This window comes from Leuciscus leuciscus (genome assembly GCF_965113295.1).
Source record: "Leuciscus leuciscus genome assembly, chromosome: 18".
In the NCBI taxonomy this organism is placed as follows: Eukaryota; Metazoa; Chordata; class Actinopteri; order Cypriniformes; family Leuciscidae; genus Leuciscus; species Leuciscus leuciscus.
In genome coordinates, this window is record NC_138742.1 from 23,537,006 (window position 1) to 23,561,814 (window position 24,809).

At 39.3% G+C, this 24,809-nt stretch overlaps 2 protein-coding genes across 12 annotated transcripts in view; one reads left to right on the forward strand and one right to left on the reverse strand.

Moving 5' to 3' along the window:
- Positions 1 to 1,206, forward strand: part of cntn3a.1 (contactin 3a, tandem duplicate 1) — a 60,907-nt gene extending 59,701 nt beyond the window's left edge. For both annotated transcript variants that reach the window (XM_082145048.1, XM_082145049.1), the window contains exon 23: positions 106 to 1,206. In XM_082145048.1, coding sequence (XP_082001174.1) covers positions 106 to 197 — 92 coding nt within the window. In that variant the 3' untranslated portion in view covers positions 198 to 1,206. The remainder of the gene's footprint in view (positions 1 to 105) is intronic.
- Positions 1,207 to 2,779: 1,573 nt separating this feature from the next.
- LOC309480493 (band 4.1-like protein 1) overlaps positions 2,780 to 24,809 on the reverse strand; it is a 60,795-nt gene continuing 38,765 nt past the window's right edge. For 2 of the 10 annotated variants that reach the window (XM_082144992.1, XM_082144989.1), the window contains exons 7-24: positions 24,227 to 24,445; positions 23,355 to 23,442; positions 22,583 to 22,747; positions 21,452 to 21,549; positions 19,798 to 19,973; positions 15,057 to 15,253; positions 14,521 to 14,559; positions 13,513 to 13,548; positions 12,616 to 12,768; positions 10,761 to 12,005; positions 9,515 to 9,565; positions 8,508 to 8,897; positions 7,862 to 8,107; positions 7,604 to 7,663; positions 7,305 to 7,391; positions 7,139 to 7,219; positions 5,236 to 5,352; positions 2,780 to 4,879 (exon numbers count right to left, since the gene is read on the reverse strand). In XM_082144992.1, coding sequence (XP_082001118.1) covers positions 4,874 to 4,879; positions 5,236 to 5,352; positions 7,139 to 7,219; positions 7,305 to 7,391; positions 7,604 to 7,663; positions 7,862 to 8,107; positions 8,508 to 8,897; positions 9,515 to 9,565; positions 10,761 to 12,005; positions 12,616 to 12,768; positions 13,513 to 13,548; positions 14,521 to 14,559; positions 15,057 to 15,253; positions 19,798 to 19,973; positions 21,452 to 21,549; positions 22,583 to 22,747; positions 23,355 to 23,442; positions 24,227 to 24,445 — 3,454 coding nt within the window. In that variant the 3' untranslated portion in view covers positions 2,780 to 4,873. The remainder of the gene's footprint in view (positions 4,880 to 5,235; positions 5,353 to 7,138; positions 7,220 to 7,304; positions 7,392 to 7,603; positions 7,664 to 7,861; positions 8,108 to 8,507; positions 8,898 to 9,514; positions 9,566 to 10,760; positions 12,006 to 12,615; positions 12,769 to 13,512; positions 13,549 to 14,520; positions 14,560 to 15,056; positions 15,254 to 19,797; positions 19,974 to 21,451; positions 21,550 to 22,582; positions 22,748 to 23,354; positions 23,443 to 24,226; positions 24,446 to 24,809) is intronic. The other 8 variants (XM_082144993.1, XM_082144991.1, XM_082144996.1 and 5 more) reach the window with 8 other exon arrangements.

Sequence of the window (24,809 nt, forward strand, 5' to 3'; positions counted from 1 at the left end):
TCATGCATTTTTTATGTAAATTATATACAATAACACAAGTGAAAAATACTGAACAGAAACTGTAAAATTGTTTATTCATTCTATTCATTTTTTTTTTTTTTGCAGTTGCACATGCGATTGGATTTGCCCCAGAGCGGAAAGCACTACCCCTACTCGTAACACTAGTACTCTACTGTACGGTCAGGACTTTCTTATGACAGATGAACTGAACTCTACAGCGGAGAGAACAGTACAGAGGGAATCTTTTTCCAGTATGTTTTACAAACGAGACTCTCTTCGGATGGAAAGTTTTCCTCTCGCTTTTTCAAAAGAGGAAGTTTGCTAACCTGGTTTCGATCGCTGACACCAAAGCTGTTGAAAGACTGTGCAGCAAGAGCTATCTCATTGTTTTCGGATAAATGTATCGACAGACCACGTGGTTTTCCAACCAGGAACTGGTTATTTAAGGGCATAAAATGACATGCAGTTAAGGATTCGCTTACAAGGACAACTGTTTGGTCGAGAGGAATCCATATTCATCCATTAGACGGTTGGCAGTGGAGAACCACACAAATGCCTTTTTCATAGGAACCTTGGGACTAATGAACTCCTTTGAAGAGAATCCCTTCAGCCATACCTCACAGACACTTTCATTATAAGAACATCAACCCATTAAATCAGCTGTCCTCAAATCAGACAGAGTTTACAGTCCCCCAGTGTTGACATGCCCCCTGTCTGTTTGAAAGATGAAGCTAATGCTGCTGGCCTTACCTATACAGTAAAAGAGCTCACTGGCTGTCTCAAGCTGGTTGTTCCTTAGTCATGCACTGAGATCTTTGTTTTGCTAGTGTGTGTGTGTGTGTGTGTGTGTGTGTGTGTGTGTGTGTGTGTGTGTGTGTGTGTGTGTGTGTGCCTCTTTAATGAGAAACAGTATGTAAAATATCCTCAGGACCAGAACAGCCTTAAAAAGTTGTCTTGATTTCTTTTCTTGTTCGGTTTGTTCATTTACAATTCCATTATTTGACGATGCATAGGGGATATCATTTTGATTGTAAAAGACCAGCTTTTCATTTTCCGTCGAGGTGCTTTCTTAAGGTAATAGCTGTGATCATTGAAATACCTAGGACATAATGCTTACTTTCCATTTTCAAGCTGTTTAGCATGAACTGGCTCTGTACTGGCTTGAAAAAAGTATTTGAATGGACTGTCTGCTTTTAATAAATTAAGGAACACAAGTAATGTTCTTAAGATATTTGTAAGTCATCATTGATATATTTTATATAGACAGAGGACTGTTGCTCAGATGTCAGGCCCTTTTTTACACGTCCTTTCCCTCTCACCTCATGTGAACACACACAAATATATATATATATGAAGAGTTCAGATGCAAAAGCCTCTAAATGCCATCTGAAATTTTCTACTAGAATGATAATTTTTATCAAGCTCGTTTATTTAAGTTCAGTTACTTCACTTAAATGGCAATTAATTGGTAATTTCCATTGCCATTTAAGTGAAATTACTGAACTTAAATATACGAGCTTCATAAAAATTATCATTCTAGAAGAAAATTTCAGATGGCATTTAGAGGCTTTTGCATCTGAACTCTTCATATATATATATATATATATATATATATATATGGATTGAGCGATTTCTATGTGATGAAAGTCAAGTCGACATTGACTAATAAATAAGCCTGAATTTATATTTCTGCTTGTTCTAAATCAGATATAAAGTATCACAGTAAATAGTGTGAGAGAGAGCGACTGCGTGTGAATTGCACATGGCAGCATCTCTCTACTAATAGTGAAGCTGTGGGTTTTAGTTACTAAGAAATATATGCTAGAACTTTTCAGTTTCTAAGCTATTTTATTGATAAATCACTAAACAGAGTTTACAATACATTTCTGTGCTAATGAATGATTATGTGTGAGCGCGATCTATGCGCGCTTCTGTGTGTGTGTAATGCAGTTTATAACGGCGATTAACTCACCTGTACAATAAGCTGTTTAAAACATGCGTTCACACGATCAAGTTTAAGCATCCAGTTGGTATAATCAAACATGTCTTGTGGAGCGCTCTCTGAGTATGCATGTATTTGTAATTTTAACTGAAACAGAGCGTAAAAGTGGACTTCAAAGATTTCTTATCCTGTTGCGCTCTAAATAAGTCGTGAATAGTCAGCGACTAGTCGACGTCAAGCTTAAAGCATCATGGCAGTCTGTTCAACCCCTATATATGATGTGAATCTGTCTATCAATTTAGCTGTTCGGTGACAATTTCGTTGAACTGTTCCTTACACCGTAAAAACTACTTTTGCCAAGTTTTATCGGGTCAATATCTTAATATCAGCAAAGCATCACTTTAACAATAATGATGCTGATACACAATAAAACTATAAAGTGATGATTTGGAGAAAACGACCATATTAACTGCTTTATGATTTTTATGGGAACAATTATACAGTCACTTCTGGGTATACCTATCCCTAAATTAGCATTGTTGCTGTGTGTGTGTATGTAGGCTAATTAGTAAGGCGACTACTGTACATGGAGTCATATTCCCAGTTTGGAGAATGTTCTTCAGTAGACCACAAGATGGCAGTGCAATAGAGGTAATGCAACATTTCTTGAACAAAATGGGAATTATTTGTACCTAAACCGTTCGAGGATAATACAGAATTCTCAGTGTATCTGTTTTTTACTGAACTCAGATGCACATAAACTGTTCGAGGATGATACAACGTTCTCAGTGTATCTGCTTATTATTTAACTCAGTTGCACAAAATAGCAAACTTGACCACATGGATGGTTCTTGTTTATTTCGAACACTGTACAGCAAACACACAAAACCAAGCAGTAGAAAGAAGAGGATAGCGGTGTAAACAGAAGTGCCTGCAGGTGGAGTCTCAGGGGGAATCAATGCTTAAAGTAGTTTTCTAAGCTTAACTCGTTTTCCTCAAAGTTCAAATCCTCAATGCAACATTACAGCATAAACAAGGACGCTGCCTTGTAAAGAGACGAAACTCTGACACAGGCTTTGCAGATGGGCTGGCGAAAGAACGCTGTGGTTGACTTGGAATCCAACTATCAACCTTTGCATGGCACTTCTTTTCTTTTTATTCAAGCACCTGTGTCCTCAAAAATCTGTAACTGCACAAGTTGGAAGTATGCCGTATACAAATTTCCCTTCTGATATCTGCAGGTTGTGTAAAGTGTTGTAATTTTCACATAGTGCACAGTCCTGAACAAATGCATTAGTTACACAACAACAAGCCTTGACCATGTTAGCAAAGGTTATTAAGACTCTATCCTGGCCTTCTTTCATCCTAATATAAAGTATGCTATGTTTTTCATTTGGCAATACACACAATTCAAAGCTCATTCATCCATTCAACACTAGAACACATACACGTCCTGTCCAGGATTTCTACTGCTTTCACAGAGGAAACGTTTGTAAAGGGAATCATGGCTCAAGGGTCACGCTTCACTGAAAACCACAGGCTCATGACATTTACACATAAAAAGGTCTCATATCTAACAAATCAGAATCATTACGACAGTGTTTAAAAATCATTAGTTCGTTGGCACAGCATTGTGTGGGAAGAAACAGTTTAAAAAATAAAATCACAGAAGTTTCATAAACGTATAGAGCAATAGGGAGTTTGTTAAATATTGGCTTTTTGGAAAATAATACTAAATTGTTTTCTGCAATCTTCAAATGCTTAAATTCTAAATGCACATAACACATTAAATAATTATGTAATTGTGTCAGCATGTACTGAGCGCAAATTAGGTTTGGCTTCTTTGGACTTCAATTCATTTTTCACAGTTTAAGAATACGTGTAGGAGATGAAATTCACAAGCAATTCAACAAGCAAACGTGTTTCTGTTTGTAGCGTGCATTTCAAAACTCTCATACTTGGGGATATTTTCAATCTAAAATCTAAAGTTTGATTACTATTGGTACCTTGTTTGTACTGAAAATTGGCATGTTTAATTTTTCTCTGTTCGTGATATCTATATTCAAGGGCTCCCGAGAAAAAAAAGCATTCTTGACATCTGTAAAACAAATACAGCAGTAATGAACTGCTGGTGGGGGGGATGTGCAAGTACACTATCTTCATATTATATCTAATATGGAAATAAATACTTTTCAGAGGACTGTAAAAAGGTTTGGCAATCATACATTGATACAGTCTGTCCCGTTTTCCTCTCTGGTTTGTAAGGACACTGAACCAGAGTTTTTAGTTAGCTGGATGTATATGAAAATATTTGAAACCCTGCTTTGCCACATGCAGATGAGGTTCAGAATAGCAACATAATGTTTGTTGATCAGAGAAGCATGACATACTGTATGTACGCTATCTAGGCTTTTCCCTACAGTTCAGTGTTTGTAAAAAGTGTTATACAGTATGAGCCCTAGAAAAACTACTCAATAGACACTACTGTCACTCCACTAAGCTAAATCTTCAGCAATGTTCATCAAAAAGCCCCGTGCCTCATGCTTGATGTTAGCATCGGGCTGTTGATAGTACGCTTGGTTAGTTTTCACATTCGTGAAGAAAAAGCAAGAGACTACAATGGCAGCTAAATCGTCTGATCGATGGGATGCTGAGTCTGTCCTTCCCAAATGGTCCGAGCGCCTCTTGAACGAGCATGTCCAGATTACCACAGCGAATGTAGACACGAAATAGAAATTACATGAGAAGGAATCGGTTCTGACGTCTGGGAGGCAGCATGTGTTCGTGTGCATGTGTAAATGTGTAAATGTTAGTGTCGTTTATGTAAGTGGAAGCAAGAAGCTTAGCATAAGAGGTCTGTAGATGTTGGCGACCCACTGGCAGTCATTGAGGAACAGTTGCTTTTCGTTGAAGTCCTGAGAACTGAGGAGATCAGGACTAATGGAGAAAGAAACAAAACAAATAACAGATCATGTAATACAACCATTTATTAAAGTACATTTAGAAGATGGCATTCAGAGTGACTGCTGTTGTAAAATGGAAAACAAGGCTTGCAATTGATTTTTGATAACTGCACGGTTCGCAGTAAAATGAAAGAGTGTGTTTGTCAGCGCCATCCACCTAGAGTTAACATGCGGCGCTGACTGAACTGGTTTTGACATGTCATTACACCCTTGTCAAACTGCTATACCAGCAGGCTCAATATGACAGATAAACGCTGAAGTGAAAACATAATATGCATTTTTGAAATGGATGTATTAATTGTGCATGCGAAGGCTAGCGGTGACAAATACCTTCAATTCCTCATGTGGATCTTGAGTGGAAGATTCGGTTTCCCTGACAACTACAGCCTTGGTTACCAACATGTCAGGGTGCTGTTGCTTGGCTTCTTTTATTGCCATGGCGAGCGCCTTGGGAAAAAGTCATTTATTTTTCAAGTTAAATGAAAGGAAGAGGGAAAAAGCAGTCAATGTAATAGTAATATGCTTTCTGACTAATTAATTTGCACTTTAAAGTCGCCATGAAACAGAAATTGGGATTGTCTTTTCTTTCCTATTGTGAAGTATATTAGAGTGAAATGGCTTCTCGAAAGAGAAAAAATTATGAGGATGCTTATTTTGTCCATCAGAAATTAATTGTTGTTTGCTAATTGCTGCCATCTCATGTGATTGAGAGACTCCTTAGGGGGAGGGATTATTTCCCAGGCCTCATGCACAGAAGTTAAAGTGGACCTATTATGCCCCTTTTTACAAGATGTAAAATAAGTCTCAGGTGTCCCCACAAATCATTTATTATACCATGTTGAAAATGGCAATTTTGGGGTGGGAAAAAATACACTGTTTTTGTGTGTGTGTCTTTAAATGCAAATTAGCTGCTGCTCCCTGCCCCATTTCCAGAAGAGGGCGGAGCCTTTACACATTGTGCCTCGGATAACGGCAATAAAAAAATCAGGAGAAGCAATATGACTGTCAACGAAAATAGTGGTGCCCAACCCTATATGTATGAAACAAGAGTTGGACACTGATGACCCAGACAGCAGCAAAAACTTTGAGAATGAACCAGGAATTTTCCGCGTGGTTATTTTATACATTTATTTAGTTCCAGTGTCAACAGATCCTGTGTCATTGACGAATCTCTTATCTTGTAAAATGTGCGGTCAGTGACGTCGCTACCTTTACACAAAGTGCATGCTGTTGCGATTTTCTTGAAGCTCCACCCTCTTCTTGAAAGGGGGACGGGAGCACCAGCTCATTTGCATTTAAAGAGACACACACAAAAACAGCTAGTTTTTGCTCACCCTCCAAAAGTGGCAATTTTAAGATGTTATAAAGTGATCTGTGGGGTATTTTGAGCTAAACCTTCACATACACACTCTGGGGACATCAGACACTTATTTTACATCTTGTAAAAGGGGCATCCTATGTCCTCTTTAAGGCAATTCTAACATAGCGTTCTATGCATTATTTCGTGTGACCTGTCAATCAACATTAGAGCACCACCCTCAGAGTGAATAACGCAAGGACATTAGAATTCTGGCAAAAGTGTGTCTGATGTGTTCAGTGATTACAATACAGTATAAAGCTTAAAAAAAAAATGTATCATAAACTAGCGCTAAGATCCAGAATGTGCCCTAAACCTAAATGTATGGTCAGGAGCTGCTACTGCTATACACACAGCAGTAATCAGAACTTTCATGCTCCAAAAAGATCAAAGAGCATTGTAAAGTCATCCATGTGACTCCAGTGGTTTAATCCTACATTTTTGAAGCAATGTGATTGTTTTGGGTGTGTATTAAAAGTATGTATACACACAATATATTCACTTCCACACATCTGCAAAGCTCTCCAATGTGTGTTCACAGGAGAATCTCTTTGGCTGTTCACATGACAGCAGACATTCTTGCGATGCAACTGGTCCTGGAAGTGCTGCACTGTTATTAGCAGAAAACGAGGCTCTTCTTCTTCTTCCCTAGACTTTCAATGGATGCGCAGTAATATCTCAGGAATTATTTAAAAAAACAACTTCATTTGTGTTCCAAAGTTGAATGAAATTCTTATGGGTTTGGAATGTGAGTGTGAGTAAATTATGACATTTTTGAGTGAACTAACCCTTCTAGAGTTGATATAATCATTGATCAATATATATCTCACTAAAATGCATTGAAAAATACCCAGCCCTAGTTCCTCCTGCACCTACCTGATCTTGATCGACATCATCGTCACCAGTAATGATAATCCTCTTTTCAATTCTTGTCTCTGAGTAGCCTCCTTTCACCGTCTACAAAACAAAATGACATATAAACATTTTCAATCCTCCATGAAGACCTATTCTATACAAGAGGCTAACAGCTTATTTCAGATACCTTAGTAACATGTGTTGTAGTGGCTGATGTTACGTTCTCAGTAACCATTAGAGGAGAACCATCTCTACCTAATGATCCCAAGTTCACCTGTACAAGAATATAGTGAAATAAACACTAGTCAAAGCAAGAAAACTATAAGGTAGGGACTTTCATACATCACAAATAACGCAGGCCATCTGAAGCAAACTCTGGAACTAAAGTTGGAAATAAAAGCAACAGACAGAAGGACAGGGCAGAAGCATAGACAAAAGAGGGATTGGAAACTCAAGTTCACCAGATGAAAGAATGGACATGCTTACAGGAGAGACTCTCTCTGTCATAGAGTATGCAGCCTCTCGCATTCCACTGATACCGTGGTCCTATGAGAGCAAACAGAGAAGTTACAATCCAGATGAGATCCACCACTGTGCAGGTAAGTAACAAGAGAAAGTAATTACACTTACTTATGTAATTGATGATAATTGACATAATCACAGTCTTCACAGCATGTTCCTCTAACCTATCACACAGTGACATTTCTCCAGTAAAGTATGTATGATGAGCTAAAAGGTCTTTACCGGGTCTGCAATCTCCATTATGGTCGTGGTGACCTCAGAGCCATTGGGCTGCGTCTCGATCTTGACCTCGGTCTTCCTTAGAGCTTGGGAGGCAATGATTTCACTGCTCTCTCTACTCAGAGGATGGATTGGGGGCGATTCAGAGCTCTCCCTTCTCATCGACTGGGCATTAGCTTGTTCTTTAGATTCTTTCCTCATGGCTTGGGCAGCTTTCACTGACCTCGGAGCTTTCTTCGGTACAAAAGGCTTGGGAAAGAAATGAAACAGATCAAGTCGAAACCTGGGAGTGATCATGAGATTTAAGAAACACAGTGCCAATCAAATGAATTTAGCAGCATATGGTGAGTCATGGTTCAAAAGAAAAGAATAAGAAGCAATGAAAAATATAACACAATTGTGAAATCAAAGAAATCAAACCTGAACTGACTGACTGAACTATGGAGGGCAGCATCAAATGGAATGGAATTAGCATCAATCAACAACTCAAATTCCAATGCAATTTCATGCTTTGCTTTGATGCCCTGTAGAACGCGAGAAAAAAATAAATGGGACGTGATTGCATTCATCAGCACAATATGCACATTTACACTAACCAGTGATTGGGTGAGCCAGCAACTTTGCTAAAAGAGAAAGGATGCTTGTCTACCTCCGGTTTACGTTCCTCCGGTGGCTTCTGTTCTACAACAGGCTTTGGTTTCTCTACGGGCCTCTGAACTTCTACATGTTCCTCCTCGGGAAGGTAGATAGGATCTGCTCCCAGTATAAAGGCTGGATGAGTGGGACGGTCAGAGAGGCCAAACTCAGCTGAGTATTCTTTCTCCCCCAGCTCAGTCATGCCTCTAGAAAATTCCTCCATACCCGTTTGGAAGTCCATGAGCACAGTGAAGTCCACCTCAGCCTCCAGGCTGGACGTTGAGCTAACGGTGATACTCGAGCATTTGCGCTCAATGCCCAGGTGAGTCTCCTTCAGGTACAGAGTGTCTGGGTCAGGGTCATCTTCTGATACTGATCCCAAGCGTCTCTCCCAGGGCTCTCTCTGAAGAAGCACAAAAAGAGATCTTGGTGCAAGGAACCAGCTGTGCTACAAGAGCAAATGTCGACTGACAGGTAAAACAAGGCAATATAATGGATGTTACATCTTCTTCACATGACAAGAATGAGACAACATTGTGGTGACTGATGGTTAACGAGTCTAGTAGGGATGCAGGGGTTAGTTCAACTCAAAAGACTAGCTGAAATGTCAGAAGTGTTACATGTCTCTGAGGAAAAACTGAGACTATAATATGCTGATAGAAAATTTTCACCCTAGGGTAGAATACTGCACATCTGTATTTGTATGTCACATAATATTCCTCTGTAGGACATTTGTATAGACATTTGTTATGACTTCATGTTAAATTCATGCTAAGTGTGGCAAGCCTAGGACTTGCTAAACAGTGCCAATGAATCAATGCATGTGGTGGATGCATTAAATGACATTTCTGTGTAGGACTGTTGTGTAGGATGGTTCGGATCATGCAATCATGCTGTGATGATGAAAGCAAAAGACAGAAGCCAAATTGTAGTGCTTATGTATACAAAAATGTGAAAGCCAAAGATTTTGCAAGATTTTTAGCAAGGAGGTAGCAGTGGATGAGTGGAAAAATGAGGCACCTGGGCTTCCTCCTGAGGCTCCGCATGAATTGCTGGAGTGGGAAGGGGCTCCTGGAATGTGAGATGAAATAATAGGAAGAGCAATGCAAAGTTAGTGCACTGAAATTTGAGATAACAGGGAAGGAGCCCAGACTAGGCCCTGAACCAACAACCAGACATTTATATAACTGATCGAATACACTGACTGACACAGATACAAATGAGAAGTCTTTACAGTGTGAACTACAGCGTACAGCACATTGCACCACAACAATTGAAAGTTAAAATATATTTTTGGCAGCTGGGTGCAATTTTGCACTAAAGAGCCTTTTAATCAATCAAACCATTATATCTATAGTAGACATCATGATACCCAAAGAGCAGTTTTGCAAGGTTATTCGTCAGGCTCTTCTAGTCCAAAGTCTTTCTACTGCCAGAACAATGTTGCATCAGCACTTTTTCTTAATTTAATTTCTTTCAGTTTCAATGTTGAGTGAAATAAGGTAGCATCTGCTTTGACAACAACAGTTGTCTATGGAAACTGCTGCTCAGTGGGTGTTTGCATAAAAAAAAAGAAAAAGCCATCAAGGTTCCCTGCAGTTTGTTGAAAAAACTGAACAATTTCTTTCCCAGCCAAGTCAAAGAACAAATGCAAAATCACTAATAATGAAGCTGGGTATATTATCTTCTATACAACAGCTAAAACCATTCCTTGTTAAATCAACTTTCAGAGCCCTTCTCATGAACAGTACCATGGCCATTTTTGAAAGTCTTGCAGAAGCCCTTTTGTTTGCAAAAATGGCACTTTAGCATAACAGTATGGTGCACAGGCCTTTAATTCCTTGCAACAACCATTCCCTACATGCCTGGTAAGAGGGAACCAGAGAAAGAATGTTGGAAGGAAAGACCGCATATCAGGTGGAAAGTTAGTGGAACGGAAGCCTGAAGCTTAAGCAATGGAGATTATGTGGAAGATCCTAAGTGTTTCTCAAATGCGCAAGCAGATGTTGAGCTGTGCAGAGGAAGGAGAGGAAAAGAAAGTGGCACATCCTCATCCAATCAGACAGCGGTTATAGTACCTCATACTTCTATCAGCCAATAGTAAGATTAGACCAAAAAAACGACTATTCTACTCATCTCTCCTCAGAAACAGGTTTCTTATGTTTTACCGACATGTGCATTATACAAAACTATAGATATGGATGTGCCGTTTCATGCGATGCTTTAGTTCCTGTGAGTGACAAGCAGATTATCAAGCAGTTGTTACCACTGGTTTCCTCTTGGAAGATTCCATGGTGGAGCTCTTGTGAAGACTGTTGCCAGAATCGCTTTTGGTGATTGGTTTGGTACGTGTATCTCTTGCCCACTGGGATTTTACAGGTGGGTATAAAGGGGGAATCTGGTCAAAGGCTGGAAATGCTGAGTTGGTGGGAAAGTCAAACATAAACAATGGATCTTCAAAAAGAAACTGATCTTGTTCGATACTAAGTCTGTGTTCTGCACTGTTCTTGAGATCTCTTAATTGGGGCCTGTCTTGAACAGATTGTCGGTAATATTCTCTTACTTCCCTAATGTGACAATTACTCATCCAGTCTTGCTTGGAAAAAGTTCCAGTGCTTTCTAAAGCTGCAGAATTTCTGGGCTGCAACAAGCCATCCAGGGCATTATCAAACCCAACTTGCTCTTCCTTAGAGTTGGTCCCTTCACTTTCCTCAAATGATCCCGAAATGCTCTTCTCACTTGGTTGTCCTTGCAGCTTGGCTCCTTTATTGCCTTTCAACTTCTTCGACCTCTCAGGCTTCAGCGGAACGATTCGTTTCACCTCAGACTGTGATGTGTCGCTTGCGGAAGAATCGTGTCTCTGGATTGTTGAGCCTTTACCTTTAGGATTTGGTTTAGACATTTGCCTTTGTATGGTAGCTCTGGTGTTCTCGGATTCTTTTTCACAGGATTGTCTCTCCCATCGGCTTTCATTATATCGATCTCTCATATATTTGTCTATGGCTGCATTGGGAGAAGCCTCTCCGAAACTTCTCTCTACATACCTTGCCAAGTCTTTATTCGTGGTCTCATCTTCTCTACTGGTTACCCCCATGTACTTTTTATCAACCCAGAGTCTCTCTGTTGCATATTCATCGCATCCATTTGTATGAATGACATTCTCTGACAAAGATCTGTCCTGCGGGTGCCCATTATCATATGCTCTCTCCTCCAATGAACTGGCGCCCTGGAAATGGTTGTACCTTAAAGCAGGGCTTTTAGCACGATTTCTCAGGGGTTTCTCTGGTGATAGGATGGTTTCTGTTGAGGTCCTTTTTACTATATGTTTTTTTTCTCTCGTTTCACTGTGTGTAGTGATGGTTTGTTCTCTCATTCTGTCTTCTGTCTCTCTGTTGAATCCAGTGGCTAATGAAGCTACTCTAGGACTCCTGCTCTTTTCGTCTTTTTTACTGAGGGGCAGGTCTCTTTGACAACCATCTTGCTTCTCAATCAATAGGGACTCCTCTGAGGCCTATATATCAATAGAGTGAACAGTTTCAATGGCCTGTCAACACTCCCTCTACTATAACTTGTATAGCGCATATCTTTGCAATATGAATCAGACACAAACTTATGATGCAAGATAAGACAAAGACAACAATTTTTTATCTGAGGAGGGAAAATTCATGTTATCAAGTTATATGTAAAATGTTGGATGGAAGTTTTAAAGTTAAACAAAAGGGAGACATTTATGTACATAAGTACTTAAAATGTCATTTGCTTTTATTATCAAGCAATTTCATTGTCTTTATTAGACTAATTAAAGAAAATGCGTTCATGCTGTGTTCAAATAAACTACTCCAGCCAGATTCTATTAAAGTTCAGTATTGCTGCTAGCACTTGACCAGAGGCATGACATGAAATGGTTCAACAGCATCCACTTAAAGAGAGATTAGTCACATGAAAAAGAGTGCATGAATAACGAATCAAGCATTTGGCACTAAATCCGAGACTGGTACTGACATAAATCTGAATAATCCTCATCAGGAATCTTAAGGCAGAATCAGTATAATTTTTTTAAGTATCTTTCTTTTTAAAAAGTCACCCCACAATACAATCCCTTGCAGGTTCTATTTACTCACAGATTTTTTCTCCGGAGTGCTACCGGATGAAGCTCCAGAGAGACGTTTCTCTCTGTGGACCAGTTTGCTGTTGGGCTCTCTCAGCGCTCTTTTCAGCTCATTGATGCTGGCTTGATGTTTTTGCAACACATCCTCTGGTTTATCCAGGAACTGCTATAAAACAAACAGGTCAATCGGTTGAACCACTTACCTCCAGCAATTTCTTAAGTAAAGGCTTTCTGGAGACCTGCACAGTTGTTTAAAAAATGTTTATCTAACAGAGGTGGGTACATACAGTAAGTATGTAAATGCAAACATCAGGCATTTGCTCATGAGAATCTTAAGTGTAGTTCTGTGAACAAATGAATTCGCCTCCCAGTTATAAATGTATGTTGAAATAATAGAAAACTCTAATAAACCTATATGAAATGCCACTGAAGTGCAACAAGTAATATAAATAAAGGTATCTGTTCGATCGCTTTAGATTGGACATTATTCCTTTATTCAAGAGAATATTTTAGATGAAACATTTTACTCTAACACTCTAAAATACTGTGCATAGTAAACAACCAGACATAGTGTTGGCCCAGATCCGGGCCACATCTGGTACATGTGGATTTAACACGTACCAGACATGGGCCGACACTATGTTGCTGTCTGGGCATTGTGATGCCTACAAATAATGACAAATTGAACCCCTGTCTAAATAGTTTGAGCCCATTTCTGTATGCCAAAAATAATCACTACATCTTTTCTTCAACATTTAAGACAACAAAGCAGCACATAAAACATGAAACATGCTGGTGTAGATAACAGATGTCAGATGGACTGCCATCTTTGCTCAGTTTTCTGTCACTTCCACTAGAAGACAATTACAGAGAGTGAATGCTCAGGCAGTTGATCGATGAGAAACAGTACCTCCTGTTTAGGACGTGGGGCCAAGTCCTGGTCCGACTGGGATAAAGGGGTGGTGGGGAAAAGGGTATGTTGGTGCAAGCCAAGGAACGGAGGAAGAGGCAAAGTGAGGTAGTGGAGACAGAGAGGCAGAGCATGGTTGAATTCATAAAGCAGGCAGCCAAACAGAGAGAGGAACTCTCATACAAACATCGATGTTAGCCATGGAAGTACAGAGAGTGAAAGCGGTTGTGCCACTGCCTCAGATTCAGTGTTTTAAAGTTGTCTTAGTCACATAACATTGAGCAACAGTGGCATCAAGTTCCGTGACACAAATCTCCTGATCTTTCTTTTCATTATTCATACATGTCTTATGAGGTGCAGACAGGCATGTACTGGAAACTATCCGTGAGCATGGATAAGCGATACACCAATGACATCCTTAATCTCTACAAAACCTCTCCAGCACAAATCAAAACATGAACTGTTCTGCAAGTAGTCTAAGTCAACTCTGCAAGTAGGTGCTAAGTCTAGACTAATCTGGAAGTATAGCAAAACATAAGTCTGCTAGAACAGCCTAGTGGCAAAACAAAAGTAATTTCAGAGGCAAGTGAAGTTATTCAAATTTGACATTAGATTACAAAGATTTTTTTTAGATAATGTGCCCTCTTGAATCGCACGCAATACGACCAGGAATGTGTATTAAGGAACTACAGAATCAGCAGTGATTTCCTATTGACTTTAAGTAGGAAAAAAGAACAACGACAATCATAAAAATATCTCCTTTAAATAGTTGAAAAATAACCATTATACCAAGATGATCCAGCTGGTCTCATCCGGTTCTCAAGAAAAGCCATGAAGGCTGGAAAACTACATGATCTGCCTGGTGGCTAACAACACAGCAATCACGTTGCTATTTTTTCGAGGCACTCTAAAGCCATGCTAGCAGTGTGTATGCAGATTTAGAGTGCAATTGAGACAATGACAGACAGACAATTAGACACACAGATAGATAAATCACGCTAAAAATACCTCCGTCTTAGAGTCTACAGGAGAGCCTGACTCCTCCCTCTGTCCGCGAGAAGAAGCGAGAGAGAAGCGATAGTTAGAGGGCAGCAGTGAAGTATTAGAAGCAGGGAGAACAGTGCAGAATCTGAATTAGATTAGCAAAATAAGCAAATAGGGAGAAGAAGCTGAGTGTTCAGGCAGATTTTTAGAGAGGTTGAAAAGTTAAATTCAAAAGCATTGTTAACAAAACAGACAGGCATAAAAATATATTTAAGATTAAGTCAGGGGCAGAGAAGAAAGCCAAAGGTGGGAAAAGACTTTTAATTAGAAGGGACAGCAAGGGAAGTGTTAGTTTAACTTAATGTGATTGGAATTCTTGAAACTACAGTAGTTGTTTGAATCTGCTAGGAAGAATATTTACATATTGCCACCCATAACGCAGAGACAATATGAACTTAAAACTGCTTCTTTCTCATAGAATACTTTAGTAACTTATTAGAGAAGGGGAAAACACAACTAAATGAAGAAGCTGACACTAAATACGGTTGTGTGCACAGAACCTTGAGCTCCATAGTCTTAGAGGGAGTGGAGTCACTCTCTAGTCGCTGATCTTCAGCTTGTTCATGATCTTGATCCAGGTCCTGATCCAGACTGGGCTCCAGGTAGTCCTGGTCCAGCTCATCTCTTGGAAGACTAGGCACAGGCTCACTACAGGTGTGCTGGGAGAGTCTGTCCATAGTGTCCCCTAAAGCTGACTCTGAAAGAGATACAAAGAAATAAAACATGTAGGGTAAGAAACCCAAGTAGAGGTAGACATCTCACTTTCTAGAAGCCTGTTCCTCCACAGCCCCCTTCAAATCTAAAAGGAAAGTCTCAAGTAGATGACCTCACAAATATAGTCTAAATATAGGGTCCAAAAGATGTGATCACAACAAAGTCACACAGAAGGCTTTCAGACCAGGCAGCTTTCTGTTGATCAACAGGGGTCAACTCGTGTCACGAACTTGAGCACGAGCAATATCTGCATGGGGATTGGCAGATCATCCCAATTCCTAGTGATTTAACAGGAAATTCCGCAGAGCAACGTTACATGATTATTTTAATATGCAAAACTGTTACCCAATCATAGCAGTGGGCGTTTACTTCCAAGTCTTGAGTGTGACACGCCCATCAAAATGGAGTGTTCGAAAGAGAGGGTCAAAAACAGGATAGAAATAGCTTATTACATCTAAACTAGGATGATTTTTTATGTAAAAAATCTTGATGAAATTATAAGTGGATCTCATAGAACATAAAATTAAAAAAGACATCCCTTTAAGACGTTCTGCAATTAATGTTTGTTTTTCAATTCAATGCTTCACTCTAACCACAGGCGCCGATTTATGTTTCTGCTGGTGGATGCTCACACTCCAATACACACATGTTCAAACCAACCAAATATAAAACACATTTCCATGAGCAAATGATAACTGGACTAATTATACACATACGCAACAAATGCCCCATAAAACATTTTAATATACTCATTATTACTTAGTAATTAATTATAGCCTACTGTTAGTTTTTCAAGAGTACGCTACTGTAATTTTTTCCATTTAATGGTGCGCTTGATGAATTCATTACACAAAAATTGTCTTGTGAGGAGAAACGCATGGACTGCAAATACATTACCAACCAAACAAAAGCACATTCTATCCACAAGTGTTTTCGTGAGTTGCACTCTCGCTGATATCTGATGATCAGAAGCAGTTCACTAAATAAAATAATAAAATAATTACCTATTTACAAAAAGCACTTTACTCAAAAATAAAGTAATAAAATAACTAAAGAACTGGCTGACTAAAGTCAGTATGAAAACGCTATCTCTTGAAACAAAGGTAAGCCTAAATCTGTAATTTCTTCACAATTTAAAGGTACACTGTGTTATTTCATCAGTCAATCGTGAAAGTCTAGTGGTTGAAATCTTCTGGCAACATTAAATCCAGGAGAGAAGACGATTCTAGAGAAAGAATAAGTAGAGATTCATGAGTGCACAAAGTTTGAGCGTGCGCACGTAACATATGAACGAGAGCAGAGCCATGACTGTATATTTGAGAACGTGCGTCCAGTTTTGTGCAACTGTGAAATAAATCCACCTGCGAGTGAATCCGCCTCTCGACATTTTACATTGAAATAAAGCCATAGAAACAGCCTCAAATAACTATAAAATGAGAAGAAAGTCATTTCTGAAAGCTGCAATCCTTTTTTTTTAATGGTTAAAATGAATGGAGAATATCTTGTGTTTTCCCGTGGGTGCTCAAAAACTGTTATTTTTATAATTTGTAATGAAAAGTCAGTGTCAAATCTTAAAACTGCAATTAAAAATGCTTTTTTTTACTTAATGATGTCAGACTTTCAGACCTCACTGTAGTTCTTTCTAAAAGCAGATTCACTTTACAAGCATTAATAATAAGAAAGAGTGTTTTTAGCAGGAGAATGTGAAATCTTTCAGATGGATATCATTTTCACTTGGATAATGGGTAAAACATTTGTAGACGAAATTAAAGGTCAAAACTTGAGGTACAAATTCAAGTACGATTCGGGCAATTAAAGGGCCCCTATTATGGATTTTTGAAAATGACCTTTCATGTAGTGTGTAACATAGCTCTAAGTGAATGAAAACATCCTGAAAAGTTTTAAATCTGAAAGTGCACCGTATATAAAGTTATTGTCTTTCAAAAGTAAGAGTCGACTCTGAGTCAGTGAAATGAATTGTTTTTCAAACGAGTCATAAGCTGTTTCGTTGTGACTTCAAGACAAAACATTAGCATATTGCCTGTCCACTTATTGTGCGCGCAGACACCAGGGAAAACTTGAATGGCAAACCTGCAGCTGATTCCTGTGGATACTGGATAGCATCATGTCGAGAAGATGCTGTTCTCTACAATGTGAAGGTAAAGCCAGTTTTTTTTCACTTTTTCACTGCCCAAGGACGAGCATGTGAAGAATCAGTGGTTGAAATTAATCTTTACCATGATATCACAGCAGTATAATCCTAAACTTTTGCTGTGTTCCCTTTATTTCACTGACGACTGCTTCTCAAATCTCGGAGTTCAATGCAGGATTCGCAAACCGCTTGCTCTTGAAAGATGGTGTTCAAAATACTTAGTTTTGAGTTTTATATTGTGTAGGTCTCCTGCTAACTTGCTAACTCACGTTATCACTGACTTACTTAAATACTTCTGCTAATCAGTTGTGGGTCACTATTACCTATGACTGTGTCTATTAATGCAGATTGTCTGTCGTTCTCACTACTTTGAGGATAGTTTAAGCATGGAGCAAGATTTGTTTAACCAACGTTTATGTTACATCAGTCATTCAAGCTCGGCTAATGTATACATTGTATACATGCACTGTTATTGATACAGTTTCCACGTGTTCACCGCAATATATTACAAAAATACTCTGTAAATAAATTAGTACAAGTAAATTAATCGGTTTGTTGATGGACATGCACTTGTTAATGCTGATGGTGAGGAATTACAGTTGCAACATCTCATAATGTACCTCAAACTGAGTAGTGTATCACTGAGAAACGTCCTGCTCGAGTTGTCCTTGCGATGGAGGTTCGGGTTCAAAAACGAGTTCTTCCAGTGTTTCATCATCGGACTCCCGCTCACATTGATATGGTAAAATCGACGTCATTGTTCGTTACTGTGTTTAGTTTACGGTGTAGGAAGCCTCTAGCCTGGGTTTCCCCATGCTGCCTTGCTCGCAGCGCGATTTTATTCACGCTGCTAGGCAGCCTGGACACCATGGACCAGATTTTCCCCTGAAAAAGGGAACCAATCACAGAACGGGGAGGGAGCAGCAAGACGATGACGACACGGAAGCAGTTTGTTTATATCTATGGATCCAACATGGCATCAGACTCGACGTTACCTTCTACCCTCATGTTTATCTTGCACAAACAGTAATATTCGCTAAACGCCATCGTGTCCAAATAAATCTTTGACCCATCGTCTTTTTCCTCGTCAAATTTCTGTCGCTCTACATACGTCATCTGGTATAATTGAAGCGATTGGCTATGAGCTACGTACAGGCGCATTTGATAGACATTCATAGCGCCCAATAAACGGCTCTGGGCATTTTGTAAACCACGCCTCAAATATGAGAAAATGAACATGTGGTTCCCAGACCAAGTATCAAATGAGACTTGAGCTGTTTCTCAATTCCAAGAATGCAAAGAACAGACTTGCGTTCTCTTTGAGACTGGTCTTGCCAGGCGACCTTGAAAGAACGAACTCGGAAGGACGCGAGAACACAGAACGCATCTTTATGAGAATTGAGATGTGCTGCGATGCTGCTTAACTGACCATCTCGGCAAATACAACACAACATCACAAACATATGTCACAACCTATTAAACATTTCTTTCATATTATTATAGACATTGTTTTCATAGTTTATATCTTTTTTATTTTACCGTGTGTATTTATGAGTAGCCTATGTGTTACCTATGTTTTGTCAATGTTAAGATTCTTTTTAATATGCCAATAAAAATACTGCCGCTTTCTTAAGGTCTTTATGACTTTATTAAAATGAAGCAAAAGAGACAGACAAATGTAAACTTTCACGAGCTGTCACGTATTTCGAGCTTGCAGCGGGAATCTCTTAAGTGAGAACGAGAAGTTTAAAGCTTACAGCCTTCCGTACATCAACTGCCCGCAGCGTCTTCTGGGATTTTTAACGGTTTGATTCTCTCAAGTCTGCATTTGATGCATCCTTGATATCAAGGACACATCCGGGCACTTCATGTGTCCTCTGTACTTGCGTTCTTGAGTATTGGAATTGAACTTCGACGGTTGATGATGACGTAGTACGAGAACACAAGGACACAAGATCACTGAAGAACGCATATTGAGAAACAGCCTCAGTCTGACGTTAGCCAGGCTAGGAAGCCTCAGGACAGCTGACGTTGTTATGGCAATGGACGTTTTTGTTTTCGACGCGCACTGTACGTGGTAAACCAATCACAACAGACTGAGCTGTCTGGCCAATCAGAGCAGAGTAGCGCGGAAAGGAGGGATTTAGAGAGATTGATTCATTTGATGAGTGGTTTGAGAATCATTGAAAAATGTGGTGATGTGCAAATGTATATTATGAGGAAATTAAACCATTTTATTACCTTTGATGCATGTAAACCTGATGTAGGAGACTCCAAAACAACATTAGTAAACTTTAAAATAGCATAATTGGGGCACTTTAATGCATGTGATGCATTGATTAATGTGATGATCATAGTATATGAGAAATACTTACCTCCATCTATGCTGCGGGACAGCAGATACCTCCTACTAATTGATCGTTCAAATTGAGGAGCTGGCCTGTCAATCAAAGCACTGGCCTGGCGAGTCTGGGCTTGGGTCCGCCCACTGTAGCGGAACTTCGAGCCAATCACAAGAAAACCTTTAGGGGGAGGCTCAGGAGAGACCAACCTATAAGAGAAATACCAGAAACAATGTTAGAAGAAAACATGTAACATGACAGAATGAGAGTAGATTAAACATTTCAAGTGTCTAAGCCCAAGTCAGGCCTGTCAGCACTTTTTAATGCCGTCAATGAACAGAGCTGGAGTCAAGACCAAACACTACAAGACCAATATTACATCCCCAGATCCATACTAAGATCTGAATTAAGTTGTTAATTAAAAACTTGTTTTCAGACTTAGACCATGGCGCCAAGTAATGATACTTTTTTTGTGCTCTGCAACATCGGACCCTTTGTTTTTTTTGTGCGATTAAGCATGTTGAATCAGTCGACATCCGTGCTGCCGTTGAGAGAGAGAACTCTGATTGGATTTTGGTTTGGATTGGATTTTCCCTGAGCATTCCGATACACAAAAATTTTCATAATGACATGGCCGTCTGGAATGAAGTGTTAAACATGACTTATATTCAAAATGGTAAGCAAGCACCGCTTTGTTGACCCAGATGCACAAGTCGCAAGGTGATACCACAGTCGGCTTTCGTCACCGCTACTTCTTTGATGTCATTTTGGTGTGTCATGGCCTATAGGCCAAGGTCATGTTTAAAGGGATACTCCACCGTTTTTTCATATTAAACTATGTTATTCCCTTAACTAAGACGAGTTGATACATACCTCTCTCGTCTCAGTGCGTGCACTCAATCGCTCTGGCGCGCGGTGACACTCTGATAGCACTTAGCTTAGCTCAGTTCATTCATTAGGGATCAAACAGAGATGAAGCTAGAAGCGACCAAACACCTCCACGTTTTCCCTATTTAAATACAGTTACACGAGTAGTTACACGACCAAGTATGGTGACACAAAATAAAACGTGGCGCTTTTCTAAGCGGGTAAAAAGGATAACTATAATGTATGGAGGAATAGCACTTGGGACTTGGGAGCACTTCGACTTGTCACGCTTGGAAAATCCTCTCCCTCTCACTTCTGTCAACAAAACCAATGTGACCAACGAGTCGAAGTGCTCCCGAGTCCCAAGTGCTATTCCTCCATACATTATAGTTATCCTTTTTACCAGCTTAGAAAAGCGCCACGTTTTATTTTGTGTCACCATACTTGATCGTGTAACTACTCGTGTAACTGTATTTAAATAGGGAAAACGTAGAGGTGTTTGGTCGCTTCTAACTTCATCTCTGTTTGGTCCCTAATGAATGAACTGAGCTAAGCTAAGTGCTATCAAAGTGTCGCCGCGCGCCAGAGCGATTGAGTGCACGCACTGAGACGAGAGAGGTATGCATCAACTCGTCTTAGTTAAGGGAATAACATAGTTTAATATGAAAAAACGGTGAAGTATCCCTTTAAGCGGAGACTCCAACTCTATCAATGAAGGTACAAAGAAACAAAACAAGACCCAACACCTGCATTCTCACACTTAAAAAAAAATGACTGTGCCCAGTGTTGTGGCAATGGTTTTAGAACAGTGAGCGCCTACCTGAAAAATGTGTGGTGTTCAATGCAGACCTTCCACAAGCGCTTAGAAGCACGGTGGTTGGGAAGCTTGAAGCCAATGGTGCTCTCAAACTGCTCGTACTGGGAGTGCAGGGGAGTGTTGGCATGTGAAGGGGAGGAAGTGGGGGGTGTGAAGGGAGAGCAGAGTTGTAACGTGTTACTTGACAGGAGATTTGACAAGGTGTAAAATCTGTGTGCTGCTAAAGCTCAGATCAACCGACAGGGCACAATTCTGCATGCCTTTATTTATCCAAACAGAACGTAACCAGAATTTCTAAAGAATGCTGCAGAGAAACTGCATAAGAATGAGAGAAAATATTAATATCTAAAATACCAAGGTCCACAGAATGGAGCCTGTTATGCTGATAAGACGCTGAACAGTGAAGCATCTAGATTAAAGGCGTTGAGATATTGTCGAGCATTCATATTTGACCCTCACACATGTTGTGCAGAGTCAAAGAAGTACCATGCTTTTGTGATAGACAGAGTCGAGAATCCCATTGTGACAGGAAAACCAAAGAAAACAACCCTGTAAAAGCACACTGCAGAATCCTTCTAGACTTCTAATAAAGACTTCTGCAACTTATTTTGCCTTCTTTCTTTGCTCTCTCTGCATTGAATTCTCTCCTAACCTCATCTCTTCTCATTTTCTGCTTGTCTCTGTGCCCACTAGGCAAAAAAAATTTCACAGCTCAGCCTAATGTTTTAAAACCCTCATCCTTTCCACACTCAGCAAGCTAGCAAACACTAAAGAGCAGAACCTCAAACAATATAAGTAGTGTTTGTTGAGACATAATTAAAGACATTTTTTAAATGGCATAATTAGAAATGTGCTTAAGAAATATTTTATTTCTTTTGTGCGAAGCGGTGGAAGAACACCCACATCAGTCTTCAGAGTACTGTGTAATTTAAAAGCCTGAATAGTGATTTCAAATACTCGAAAAACGTCCCATTCTTTTCTAATAAAACCACATCATGCAGATTATCCGCCCATTTTCTCGCCCACAGCATTTCTTCACCCACAGTCTTAGTACGGCATCCTTATCTAGCTAATGCTTGAACATGCATCTACAACCGAAATCTAACAAGAAAAACCTGGAAAATCTCAAAAGACCTTTTTCTCTACCTCTCCAGGTCGGATTTTGATGTAGAAGTTGCTTCTCTTGTAGGATATTTTGAGGATCTTGGGCCAGGCGAATCGGTTGATTCGCAGTCGGTCTCTATAGATCAAGAGTCCACTGGCACACACTCCCAGCATGATGTCAATGCCTTCGGAGTCCTTTAAAACGCATAAACACAAAAAATCTAGATGCTTAGCTTTTCAGTCACATTTCAGTTTCAGACTGTCAATGGCACACCAAGGGGTTATTGTAGGATTTCATCCTATGAGATCTGAGCCTGTAAAATTGCAAAATTGGATCACAGATCTGTTCTAATAGGGTCGTGGACCGCAGGGGAAAACATTGTTAAATCCCAAAAATGTAAATACAAATAACCATATAATCATGCAGAGTTGGGATGGCAAAATAAATAGGCTTATCTTCTTTCAAAAGCCATGAGAAAACACTAACAAAATCTCTTTTTGACATCAATTTCTTCTAACTTGCAAAGGGCGCATCCAATCAAAATTCAAAGTATTTTGATGCAAATTCATATGTCACTTGGTTATAGAACTAATACAATTGTTCTAAAATTGTTCTAAAACAAATACACGCAGTGCGTGTTTCATAGGCTGGGAAATCACTTTCTTTTCTCGTTGTTCTTTTCAGACCCCCTGAACGGGCACTAGAATCACCTACGCACCAAATATACAGTTTATAATGTAGCATGTACAACACGGACACTTCAATTCAAGCAGTACCATTTCATAAATCACAGCATCATACCTTAGCATGATGGAGATCAACGCCATACATGGAAAGCTTCTTGGCGTTCTCCAGGAAGTTGATCTCAGCCTCTGCAGGACTCATGCCCCTGGGCACAGGTCATCATTTTGAGAATTTCAAAATTAAAGAGACTGTTTAAAAACATATGTTACATGTTGCTGAATATTTGAGCTATTTAATTGCTTGTGCTGCTTGCTATCAGTATCTGTAATTAGAACTTTCAATTGAATTGAATCTGTTAATTTAGTGTTTATTATTTAGCGTATATTTATTATTATTATTATTATTAAGTGATACAAATGTGGGCAATTATTTATGCATCCTGATCTGTAATGAAATTATTTAATAGGGAATTTGGTTACACTTTATTTTAAAATGTCTGTGTTTCAGTGTAATTATACATTTAAGGACTGAGTAATAATAATGAACTACATGTAATTACAATAGGATTAGGTTGTGGTTGAGGTTTTTAGGTTAGATGCGTGTCATTATTAAATTCAATTAAATTCAGTGTTACCAGGAATTTTCAAACCGTTTAAATTCTGTACTTTATATTTTGTGATCTCAGACCTATCTTGGACAAACTAACAAATTTGACTGCAAAAATGGCTTGCTGTGGTCTGGGTCAGGATATAAAACTATATATTAATTTATTAAGATTCTAAAGTCTATTCAATGCTTTAATCGTCTACCATAATAATGTTATCTCTTTAGGTAATCTTCATTTGGGGGACTTTCTCAACAAACACTGATAAATGTGATTAATTGGGATTATTCCAATTAATTAATCAGCATATCACGTAATTAATATGACTAAAATGAATTGACAGCCCTGGAAACGACTGCTCCCTATACAGGCCAGCTCTTCTCACCTGTAGGTGCGGTGCAGCTCCATCACCCTCTCCTCCAGCTCACGGGTCTGATTGGGGGCGAAGCGAAACTCGCTGATGTAGTCTGTCCCGTGTTCCTCTGGGTCATAGTCTCCCAGCTCAGCCTGAACGGCGTACGAACCCAGCAGAGCGTGAGTGACGAACGAGCAGGGCAAACGACCTGACAGTATGTCCTCCCTCAGCTGCAGACACAGGTAATACCTGTCCATACAAACACACACAACCAAAGTTATTTAATCGCTTTAAATTACATTATTAGTGGTCATGTGCCTTTATATATTTTATTTATACCATACATTAAAGATACAAGAAGAAACATATAGATAAAAGACACAAAAATACACAACGGAGTGATATGCGTACCATGGCTGTGCATGTAGCTTGATCTAACATGTAGTACTATATTTTGTATAAAACAGAAATGGTAAGTACTTCAAGTGAATTAGTCTTGAAAGTCTAATACGTAATATGTATCAGGGTTATTATAGTTAACAAAAACGTTTTTTTTGGTTTTTTTTTTAATCTTACTATATTAAACGTATTAATTTATTTTGTCTAGTTGTCT